This window comes from Notamacropus eugenii, chromosome 3, assembly GCF_028372415.1.
Source record: "Notamacropus eugenii isolate mMacEug1 chromosome 3, mMacEug1.pri_v2, whole genome shotgun sequence".
Classification (NCBI taxonomy): Eukaryota; Metazoa; Chordata; class Mammalia; order Diprotodontia; family Macropodidae; genus Notamacropus; species Notamacropus eugenii.
The window spans coordinates 221,236,118-221,247,885 of NC_092874.1; the positions used below are offsets into that span (position 1 = coordinate 221,236,118).

Sequence of the window (11,768 nt, forward strand, 5' to 3'; positions counted from 1 at the left end):
GATCAGGTCCTAGGGACTCCCTCCAAACACGTGGTCCAGGAAGGGCTATATAAAGCCCCTCCCGTGAGCCCCGCTTCTCACTAACTTTTCTCCCGGAGACTTCCTAACGGTCGGTCGGTGAGAAACTTGTGTCGTCCTCCTTTCCATTTCTTCTTAGCGCAGCGGACCCCTGCACACCTTTATCATGGTGAGTGTATGGGGCCCCAGCCAGCCGGCTGCTCCAGGTGCTGGTGGAGAGCGCGGGAGCTGAGGGCCGGGACACTTAGGGTCATGTGACCAGGAGAGGGGCTAGGAGCCGGCGTTGGCCACGTTTACGAGGGAGTAGAGTGACCAGAGGGGCCCTGGGACTTGGCGGGATGGGGGCGCACGTGGCACCTTGGCCCCTTGGAACGCTTGGGGGAAGATCTCCCGCGTTGGCCGTCTGCCTCCTGGGCTGCGCTCCTATAGTGCTTTGAGTGCGTCCTGGGGATGGAGAGCGTAAAGCTCCGTGCTTTGGGCCGTTCGGAAATGAAGCCACTGGTTCTCCCTAACTTTATCTTCTAGGGACCAGAATTATAAACAGCTTCCGTACTTGGAAGTGGAAGTGCCCACAGTGACAAGGGGGGATCGATTTGTCAGAGAAAACTTGCCCCAAAGTCTGAAGGACAAGTTTTAAAATTAGGTTTAGTAAAGGGGATGGTCCGTCTGATTCGTAAGATGTTTCACACTCTTCTGAGATCGACTTTAAAAAGCTTAAAATACTTTGCATTTCTCTTTTTCTCTTCCCATCCCCCACGATCAGAATAAGCTGGTCTTTCTGTAGCAACCAAATGAGCCAAATTGAAGATAAAGATTGCTGCTTGTGGTCTTGGGAGGCAGAATGCGCTCTGAAGTGTTGAGCCCCTCCCCGACTCCCTAGGTCTATTTCCCTGTGACTTGGTGCTGAGTCACTTTTACTGAAGGAAGTAGCGAAGTTCGGGGTAACAATGTTTCCCATGGCTTAGGCAGAGTAGACGGGGGAAATGTGGTCACACATCCATGACGGAGCTTGTGCCCTAGACAGATAACTAGTGTTAACGTGTTTAATCCTACTTTTCTCACCTGTTCGAAACATGTGGAGTGGAAACAAGTACTTGAAGAAGATTCTTAAAGGGTGTTTTCTTGTAAGGCCATTAAGTAGCCGATTACAGCGATAACATCCCATTTTTCAAACGTTTGAACTATACTATTGCTTTTCCAAAGGAAAATCACGTTAAAGCTTAGTGGTTGAACAACTTGGGTTGTTGGAATGAATCTTTAAATATTATCCAGAGCAGTATAGAGAAAACTAATCCCCCAAAGAGACCACTTTTTTAACTTGTATCAAAATAGCGTTTCTGAGAATAAGTAGGAATGAAAGGAGTGTGGTCTCTAATTTTAACATGTTGTATGTTAAAGAATATAGGGTACTGCTATAAAAAACAGGCCTGGCCTTGGTTTTATTAGGGAAATGACTGTCTTACTGGTAAGGATAGGCTTATCATGTGACCTAACTTTTAATAACCAATCACCCTCCCCCCAGGTAGTCATGGGAAGGTGAGTCTTTTTGACCTTGTCAGCTTTCCCAGGAGTTTAGCAGACAAGATGTGTGAGGAAATTTCCCAAGGAGGCTTACTTTCTTTCATAATTTATAATTTATACTGAGTAATAACCTTATTGAGAGGGAGGGAATCATCACAGACATAGTCAGTTTTTGTGATTATGAGATCAGATAGTAGATAGGCTCACTTGAAAAGGTAAATAAAGGTTTGCCGGAGAAGAGAATGTTATAATTATTTATGAATCAGGAGGCCAAGGTTCCAGTCTAGGCCCTGCAACTAACTAGTAAGGATATTGGATGAATCATTTAACTTCTCTAAGCTTCAATTTCATCATAGGTGAAGCTGTGAAAGGGTTGCTCACACTGTCTGCATACAGTTGTGTGTATTCTGATTCTATGATCCTTAGTTTTTTTTGCCTGCTAATGTAATCCAATGCCCTCATTTATCTTAGATCTTCTAACTAGCATGTCATGAGCTGTATGATTTTTCCAAAGTCCAGTTAAGTTACCATCATGCACCAGTAAATAGTCATGAGCTCATTAGAACAAACAGTCACACCGCCTACAGCTGGGCAAGTGGGTACAGGTAATTTGGGGCCTTGACATGGTCAGATAACTATGGTTTTATGAATAATGTTAGATTGCTAGCTGGGAAGAAATGATCATAAAGCAAAGGTTACAAATGATAAGGGTGTTTAAATTCCTAGTTAGAAGTTAGGATACACAACCTGTAATAACTTAGAATTTAATTTTTTTCTATTCACTCTTGAGAATTTTGAACATTCCATTAAAAAACCTTGGAAGAGGAGCTTTTATTGTGTAAGAGAGTTTGGGGAAAGTACAGTGCCAGATCCTTAGATAATCTAGTTTATAATGAAGTATCCCCTGTAGAGTTGGACTAAAAATCATTTTGATAAAGACTCTAATTTACGCCATACCACTACTTGTATAAATGTGTAATAGGAAATGTTTTTCTAAATACTTTTCAAAAGAATTTTTTTTTTCCGAGAGCTAGATATGTTTATTTTCCTGGGGAAGTCGGTGATAGTCAGTGCCCTGTGAACCAAGGCCTGCCTGCTGTAGACTTTCCAGAAATATTTTTGGGGGGCAGAGTGGATTCTTCTATTGAAAATAGGAAAGCAAAAAAAAAGAAAATTCTTTTCCATAAGTTGGCAGAGCCAAAGTAAATGCTGCAGTGACCATAGATGAAGTCTTCTACAAGGTTAAAAAAGCTGCCTCTGACCAGATTTTAAAATATAGCTAGTCTGCTTATCTGGCAGTTTCTTTGAGTCATGTGGTTCTAGCTTGCTGCTGGTTTAAGCTGGTTTTTAAAGGAGGAGGGGAGAGAAGCTCTGGGGTTTAAAGAATAGGATTAAAGTGAACCCAGAATGATCTGAAACTGAAGTTACATAATCACACAAAAAGCACGAATACAAACTGAAAAGGGGAGGGATTTTTTTTAAGCAGTTTAGGAATGACGCCTTACTCATTTCCCTAGAATAGAAGGAAAATAGTTTTGAATAGAGCTTTGGGGATATTCTAAAATGGCTGGCAGGTTCCTGACTTTGATTCAACCCATGTTTGTCCCTAGATTTCTTAGGTCATGAATTCTCATATGTTTCCCCAAAAGAATTATCTCTGAATTTGGTTTGTAGTGCACTTAAACTTCAGGTAAGGTAGGTATGTCCTATGGAGTGGTTGTGCTGTAACTTAATTCATTACTTATGTAGATATGAATACATTAGCTATCTGTTCCACCTGGCTCATTTGTATTCTTGGTTTTCTGCAGCGTGAGTGCATCTCTATCCACGTTGGCCAGGCTGGTGTCCAGATTGGCAATGCCTGTTGGGAGCTGTACTGCCTGGAACATGGTATCCAGCCTGATGGGCAGATGCCAAGTGACAAGACCATTGGGGGTGGAGATGACTCTTTCAACACCTTCTTTAGTGAAACTGGAGCTGGCAAGCATGTTCCCCGTGCTGTGTTTGTCGACCTGGAACCAACTGTTATTGGTGAGTTCAATTTACATTTGCAGACATGCAGATGAAGGTGAACATTCCTAGTGATGGTTTGTTTTTTTGAGGTTTTTTTGTTTTTAGTACCCTTGGTTCTTAGTCGGAGTTACCACACTGTTAAAGCAGGGCTGCTTTTTTATTCCTCCAGATGAAGTTCGAACTGGAACCTACCGCCAGCTCTTCCATCCTGAGCAGCTGATCACCGGCAAGGAAGATGCTGCCAATAACTATGCCCGTGGACACTATACTATTGGCAAAGAAATAATTGACATTGTTCTGGACAGAATTCGGAAACTTGTGAGTCATTTAATAGTAGGGTGATACCATAGCATAGGGTAATACTCTTAAGCTCTGAATTAATAAAATTAATCTAATAAAATTTAAATCTAATTCAGGGAATCAGATGGAAATTCTATTAATGTGCTGTCTTATATATGCATGAATAACATGTTCTCCTTAGCGAAACAGAGGAGGTAATTAAGTTGTGTAATATGTCACCTGAATATAATTGATTGTACCAGCACTTAACGTTAAAACTTAGGAGCTGTAAATGTTAAAGTTGAGACAGCATTTAATCATTTGGAAAAATGGCTATTGCCATTGTAAGCATTTACTGACTGATAGCTGCTAAAACTTTAGAGGACTTTAGAAGTCATTAATTATGTAGGCTTTATGTTTCTGTCAGTAAGACTGGGGGTCCTCTCCCAGTCCTTTTCAGATTCAGAGGACCTTTTCCTTCTTGAATTAGTGTGTGTGTGCGCGCACCGCGCGCTCTGATTTTGCTCAAGCAGAACTAAGTTAATACCTCTCTCACTCAACATATAAACTAAACTGCAAGTCTTCAAGAGCAAATCTGAAGACACAGATAGAGGACTGTAAACCTGTGGTCTAGAAAGCCAGTGTCTTCATTTTATATAGTGTCGCTGGGTGGCTACACTAGCCTTTAGATGAGGGCATAGATAGTCCCTGGACTTCCTTGTGTCTTTTGATATACAAGTCAGTATTCTACCAAATGAAGTGCCTATAGATTGTCTAGAGAACTCCTTTGAGAAGTCAGCAACTTGTGAAGGATAATTGCCCCAAAATGTGGCTGAAAGCACTGTTTCCAAGAAAATCAAGTGCTGGACATGATCTGACCAATTTTTTTCCTGTTTTACAGGCTGATCAGTGCACAGGTCTTCAAGGCTTCTTGGTTTTCCACAGCTTTGGTGGTGGGACTGGCTCTGGTTTTACCTCTCTGCTGATGGAACGTCTGTCCGTTGACTATGGCAAGAAGTCCAAGCTGGAGTTCTCCATTTACCCAGCCCCTCAGGTTTCCACAGCTGTAGTGGAGCCCTACAACTCCATTCTGACCACTCACACCACCCTGGAGCACTCTGATTGTGCCTTCATGGTAGACAATGAGGCCATCTATGATATCTGTCGCAGAAACCTTGACATTGAACGCCCAACCTATACTAATCTGAATCGCCTTATTAGTCAAATTGTGTCCTCCATCACTGCCTCTCTCCGATTTGATGGTGCCCTGAATGTTGATCTGACAGAGTTCCAGACCAACCTGGTGCCCTATCCCCGTATCCATTTCCCTCTGGCCACATATGCCCCAGTCATCTCTGCTGAGAAAGCCTACCATGAGCAGCTGACTGTAGCAGAGATCACCAATGCTTGCTTTGAGCCTGCCAACCAGATGGTAAAATGTGACCCTCGCCACGGTAAATACATGGCTTGTTGCCTGCTCTACCGTGGTGATGTGGTTCCCAAAGATGTCAATGCTGCTATTGCCACTATCAAGACAAAGCGTAGCATCCAGTTTGTGGATTGGTGCCCAACTGGCTTCAAGGTTGGCATCAATTACCAACCTCCCACTGTGGTTCCTGGTGGTGACTTGGCCAAGGTACAGCGGGCTGTGTGCATGTTAAGCAACACTACAGCTGTTGCTGAGGCCTGGGCTCGCCTGGACCACAAATTTGATCTGATGTATGCCAAGCGTGCCTTTGTCCATTGGTATGTGGGGGAGGGCATGGAGGAAGGAGAGTTCTCTGAGGCACGGGAGGATATGGCTGCCCTGGAGAAAGATTATGAGGAGGTTGGAGCAGATAGTGCTGATGGGGAAGATGAAGGTGAGGAATATTAAATTTGTATGTTATCTTTTTCTTTATACTAGGTCTGTCTTTTTTTTCTGTTCTGTGAAAACGTCCTCTGTGATCATTAAATGTCAATAAAGGTGTGATCCTTGCATTTTCAGGTGTCTGATCATATTTTTGTCTGTTTCTGTTTTGCAACTGAATGATTTGAGCCATTTTTCCTAATTTGTGCCTCTTTTCATAGGGTGGTATATAGGCAAAGCTCTGGTCACATTAAAGTAGTCATACATTCAGAAATGCCATGGAGTACCATAAGATCTGTGCTGGGTCTACTAAAGGTGTTACATCAAATGCTCTATAATAAACTGCATTCATTTTCTTCCATTTTGTATATGGAGTAGGTGCTTCAGATGTTTGTTGAATTGAAGGAAAAGCGTAGGTTGCAAAATGGTCCTTAATTGGTACAAAGAAGAGAGCCAGGGATAGAGTAATGAAATTTGGTTGATTACCTACTAAGTCCCATGCACTACAAAGATGGAAAAAGTTTATTTGGGGACACAGGCTACACAAAGTATAATGAGTTATATGTAGTAAAGAGGGTGGAAGGAAATGACCTCCAGCTGAGGATCACAGAAAGCTGGGGTTATGTGTGGGAAGAGCAATGGATTTCATTTGAGAAGGCTTCTATGTCTAACTTCTAAGTTTTCCTAAATGGGGATTATGTCTACCAATCTCAAAGTGTGAAGTCTTACATTTTTTTAAAAGTGTAAACAAATAGAAATTAACATGTCCTTAAAAGGAACTGAATGAAAAACCAAGATCTGGAGAAAAGGAATGAAACATCCCTCCCTCAAGGAAACCATATCTACTAGAATAAGTTTTATATACTTTTGTCATATGGGGCTACCAGGGTCTCAAGGTAAGGTTCAATCTGGAATGGAATGTTTAAACCAAATACAGGTCAGATGACAAAGAATAAAAACATGAAGATTTTTTTTAAGGTAAGTATTACATGTTAATCGAACAAAGCAGCTAACTGGCATAGTTGATAGTAATTTCCAAGCATTTTATGCAAAGCACCCCAATTCATTCTCAATACTGAGAATCTACCATCTGCATAGTGCTGTTACATATGAAGTAGTTTTAACATGATTTCTGACCCGTAAGGGACTTAGTTACCTTTCCAAGGAGTCTTTTATTCTGCAGTAAGATAAGGCAGTGTGGTACAAATTTTAAGAGATTGAAGACAGGATCACTACCAAGGTAGTCTGGGAAGGATGTAAAATAGAGAAAAAGTAGGTACATTTGGATTGGAGAGAGGGTTTGTCATTTCACTAGAACTGAATGGAAAACAACACCCAGGTAAAAGAAGACACTACTTCATAGACTTTGAAGAATATTTTTAACATGGTTAGGGATATCTATCACAAACTATTAACTAGCCCACCTCCTGAACTATTAACTAACCTATCCCCCTCAGCAAATAGAAATTCTCTCTTGTAACAATTCATAAAAAAAGTTGACCATGTCTGAAAATTTACCACATCCTAAAACTAATGTATCACTTCCCTATCTAGGAGTAGGTAACATGTTTCATCACCAGTCAAGTGACTAACAATGTTAGTCAAGATGTCAGAAAGGCAGTTGGAGATGTGAGACTGGAGGTCAGCAGAGAGGTTGGGACTGGAAAATTAAGGAATCATCAGCATAAAGATCGTAATTAAATCCACTGAAGAAGAGAAGAGGACAGAACCTGTGGGATATCTATGGTTAAGAGGCTATGATCTGGATGAGGATCCAGCCAAGGTGACTAAGAAGAAACAATCTGATAGGTGGAGAACTAGAAGAACGTGGTGTCCCAAAAACCTGGAGGGAGGAGAGTATCCAGTAGGAGAGAGGGTATCCTGCAGAGAAGTGGAGAATAAGGATTGAGAAATGGCCATTGGATTTGGCACCTAAGAGATCATTAATAAATTTAGAGTGGGCAATTTTGGTGGAATGAAATCAGAAGCTGAATTGTGAGGAATTAAGAGTGAGAGGAGAGGAAGTGGAGGCATATATTATAGCCTACTCAAGGAGTTTAGCCACAAAGGGCTAAAGAGATAGGATGAAAGAATCAAGTGAGGGTGTGGTTTTGTTTTGTTTTTTAAATGATGGGGAAAACTGGCATCTTTGCAGGCAGTAGGGAAAGAATCAGTAGAGAGGGAGAAATTGAAAATAAGTGATAGACATGTATAACCTATATCAGATTGCTTGCTATCTTGGGGAGGATGGGAAAAATAAAAATTTGGAACTCAAAATCTTATAAAAATGATAACCATCTTTACGTTAATTGGAAAAAATAAAATACTGTGATAGCCAGAAGGGGAAATCTATTGAAGGAGTAAGGATGGAATTGGAATCCATTGAGCAGATAGAGGGATTATCCTTGGTAAAGAGTAAAACTACCTTTCTAATTCTAATACTCTTTTAATTCTAAATGCATTGATTTTGCTTGTGCAAAAGCTTTTCAATTTTATTATTATTATTTATTATTTTGTTAAAATGATCCATTTTATCTGCTATGATCACCTCTGTCTCTAGCTTAGGGCAGTGAGGTGGCACAGTGGATAGAGGGCTGGCCCTGAAATCAGGAGAACCCAAGTGACCCTGGGCAACACACTTAATTGTTTTTGCCTCACTCAGTTCCTCACTTGTAAGATGAGCTGGAGAAGGAAATGGCAAACCACTCCAATATCTTTGCCAGGAAAGCCCCAAATGGGATCACATAGAGTCAGACATGACTGATAACAACACAACAAAATCTCTAAGAATTCTCCCTCTAGTCAGAGTTGTAAAAGTTTTCTCTTTCCCTTCTCTATGTAGATGACCTTCAGATCTATTTATACAAAAGTAACTTTTCTCCTGACCTCCAGTCTGAAACCTATAACTGCCTATTGGACATCTCAAACTAGATTTCCTAGGGACATATTAAACTCATACATCCAAAATTCATTTTCCCCAACATCCTTACCCAACTTTCTTATTTCTGTTGAGGGCACCACCATTCTTCAAGTCACCCAGGCTTGCAACATAGGTGACATTCTAATGGGACATCACTCCTTCAAATTGATCAAATGTAATTCACTTTCATAGATTTCTACTGTCTCCTGGGACCACATTTCAGAGATTCTGTCCAGGTCTGATTTTCTCGTTAGAAATGCTTGGAAGCCATCTATTAAAATTTGATTTTTTTTTTCTCCTCTGGAGTATTATGTTCAGTTTCGTCATATTATTCTTGGTTGTAAGTCTTTGGCTTAAAAGCTCTGAACTTTTCCCATGACATTTCTGGGTGTGTTCAGTTTTTAATTTCTTTCAGGAGGTAATGGGTGAATTCTGTTTTTACTTTGTGATCTGGCTTTCAACATTCCATTTCTTTTGTGATTTCTTGAAATATGATATCCAGGTTCTTTGTTTAGTTTTGGTTTTTCAGGAAGTCTGATGATTCTTAAATTCTCTCTCCTTATATCTTCCATGTCAATTTTTAATAATAGTTACCTTATATATTCTATTTTTGTCTTTCTCAATTGTCTTGTTGAACTATTGGGTTATGTTTGCTCCATTCTGCTTTCCAAAGTGTTTACTCCTTCGGTGAGGTTTTCTTTCTTGCAGTCTAAATTCCTCCTTTTAAAATCTCATTTTAGCTCTTCCTTTGTTTCTTACATCTACTCTAGGACTTTCTACAGCCAATTCGTTCTTTTTCTGGGCTCTACTTGTACTTTTGTGGAATTAATTTATTCTGGAATTTTGTCTTTGGATTCTTTACTTTCTGTACTTCTTTGTTGTATTGGAGAATATTTTCTGTTGACATATGTCTTTGGCCTCATTTCCTGAATTTCATCTTTAGCCAGGGCTGGGCTGTACCCCACTTTCACTGTTTTACACCATTAGATGAGATAGCTAGGCCTAGGACCTGCCTCCTGATGCGGTTGAACACAAATCTATTGGGACTAGATCCTGCTATCTCTGTGGTTTCAGATGCTTCTACCCTTTTGCATCTCTGACTGGAGTGGCTAGGACTTGGTCCCATATTTCGATAGTCCTTAAATGAGAAGTCATTTGAAGTTCAGAATCTAGCTCCTGCCTTGGTTTCAACCTTCATCTCCTGTGGGGACTTCAGTTATGCTGGCTTTGGGTCCAGTTCCTGACAGCTTGGCCCCAACCTGAGATTTCTCTGATTTCCAGACTTATTTCCTCCTGAAACATCTGATAATTTTGGTCTTTCTGAGGCAGTCCTGGACTGAATGAGTTTTGGGTTTTTTTGTTAAATCTTTAATTCATCTGGCACTCTTCATTTCTCTGATGTCTTTCTCAGGGAGTTGGCCTTGACTGGAACCTTCCACATTACCATCTTTGTCTGAAATACCTGTTATTACCTTTTTAGGTAAAATTGTCACTTTATTATATTAGCTCTGCCTATCCATGAAAAATTAATATTTCTGCAATTATTTAAATCTGAGTGTATTTGTATTAAAAGGGTAGGGTTTTGTTTTGTTTTGTTTTTTATCATTTTGTTAATATAGTACCTGGATATATCCTTCTATTGCTTTAAAAAAAATTTTTTTCAGTTTCCCCATCTTCCCTCCCAACTAGATTACACAATTCATACATGCATACATTCACTCAAATACACACATCGTTGTTTAGTCATTTCAGTCTTGTCCAACTCTTCATTATCCCATTTAGGGTTTTCTTCCTTCAGTTCATTTTATAGATGAGGAACTGAGTCAAGCAGGGTTAAGTGACTTGCCCAGCAGCACACAGGTAGTAAGTATCTGAGGTCACAGATCAACTCAAGTCTTCCTGATTCCAAGCCCGGAACTCTATCCACTGCCACACCTAGCTGCCCTAAATTCATACACACACACATGCATACACATGTGCATGCACACATATGTACATGTATACACACAGGAATTAATAACAAAGGTGAATTCAAGTACATCTTCCGACAATTTTATTTCAAAAACATAACAAATGTTGCCAACATGGTATTGTGAAAACTGTTATATGTTCACTCATGACAATATACTAAGACAAACATGGGTAATTGTCTATGGTAAAGGAAAATTCAACTTACTGATTCTTCATAGTTATATTCATCAGCTACTTGTCCCTCCTCACTGACCCATCCTTCTTTGCTAAGAGTGGCTGAAAAAAAGTGGAAATTGCTATTTATCAGAAAAATTACTATTCCGACCTGGTCCTTTGTTTTCAGTGTGTAATATATTAATTCGATGGTCATGAGCCTTTTTACTGAATGTTGCAATCGGGAAAGCATGACCCCCTTCTCTCAAGGGACAAGGGAGTCCTGGTACCATCCTGAAGGTGTTAGCAGCTATTGCTACATATTATTTAGTGGATGGGCTCTCTTACAGCTGCTCTGGAAAGGGAAATGTAAACAGACTCAGGGGAAGCAGGCCAGGCAACCTGCTGGGTGCTTAGAGGAATTCCTCACCATCCAGAAGATTAGCCTGTTGACGGAGCCTTGCCAATTAGAGGACCCAAGTGAAACAAGACACCATCACAGAGTGAGAGCAGAGAGGCCAGCAAAACAGTCCAGGATCTTATTCTGAACCAGTACTTTACATGTCTGTTCTCCAGTCTATGAGGCAGAAGTAAAGTAAAAAAAAGAACTCACAGAAGTTACAGTTTAGCTTAGCCAGATGGAAGGGAAAAAACTAGATAGTCTGGGAATTTGGTAGGTCAAAGCTTCATTGTATCAGTTGACATAAAGTCCTGTGATGGAAGAGTTTTGGTTTTGTTTTCTCCCCACAGGAAGCAGAATATGAACAGGAGTGATCCTGTAGCAAGAACATATATACATATGTACCTATATATTCTCCAGTATTTAGCCTAAGGGACAGACCCCCTGGAATCTATCCACACACCTCAAGTTAAGAATCCCTGACCTGACTGAATGTGCATTGACAGAAGTTGGCTATTTCTACATGGGTGGCAAGAACTGTTCTCAGTTTCCGGTAACACAGAGATAGCATGAAGGAAAAGAGAATTACAGTCATGCAGGCCAGCAGGCAACCTACCTATGTGTTTTTGAGACGACTGGCAAAC

At 40.5% G+C, this 11,768-nt stretch overlaps 1 protein-coding gene across 1 annotated transcript; it reads left to right on the forward strand.

Moving 5' to 3' along the window:
• The first annotated feature begins 69 nt into the window (after window positions 1-69).
• Window positions 70-5,811, forward strand: LOC140534021 (tubulin alpha-1C chain). Its single transcript, XM_072654578.1, has 4 exons — window positions 70-187; window positions 3,348-3,570; window positions 3,722-3,870; window positions 4,733-5,811. Exons 1-4 carry the CDS (start codon window positions 185-187, stop codon window positions 5,705-5,707), a joined length of 1,350 nt encoding a protein of 449 aa, XP_072510679.1. The 5' UTR covers window positions 70-184; the 3' UTR covers window positions 5,708-5,811.
• The last annotated feature ends 5,957 nt before the right edge of the window (window positions 5,812-11,768 follow it).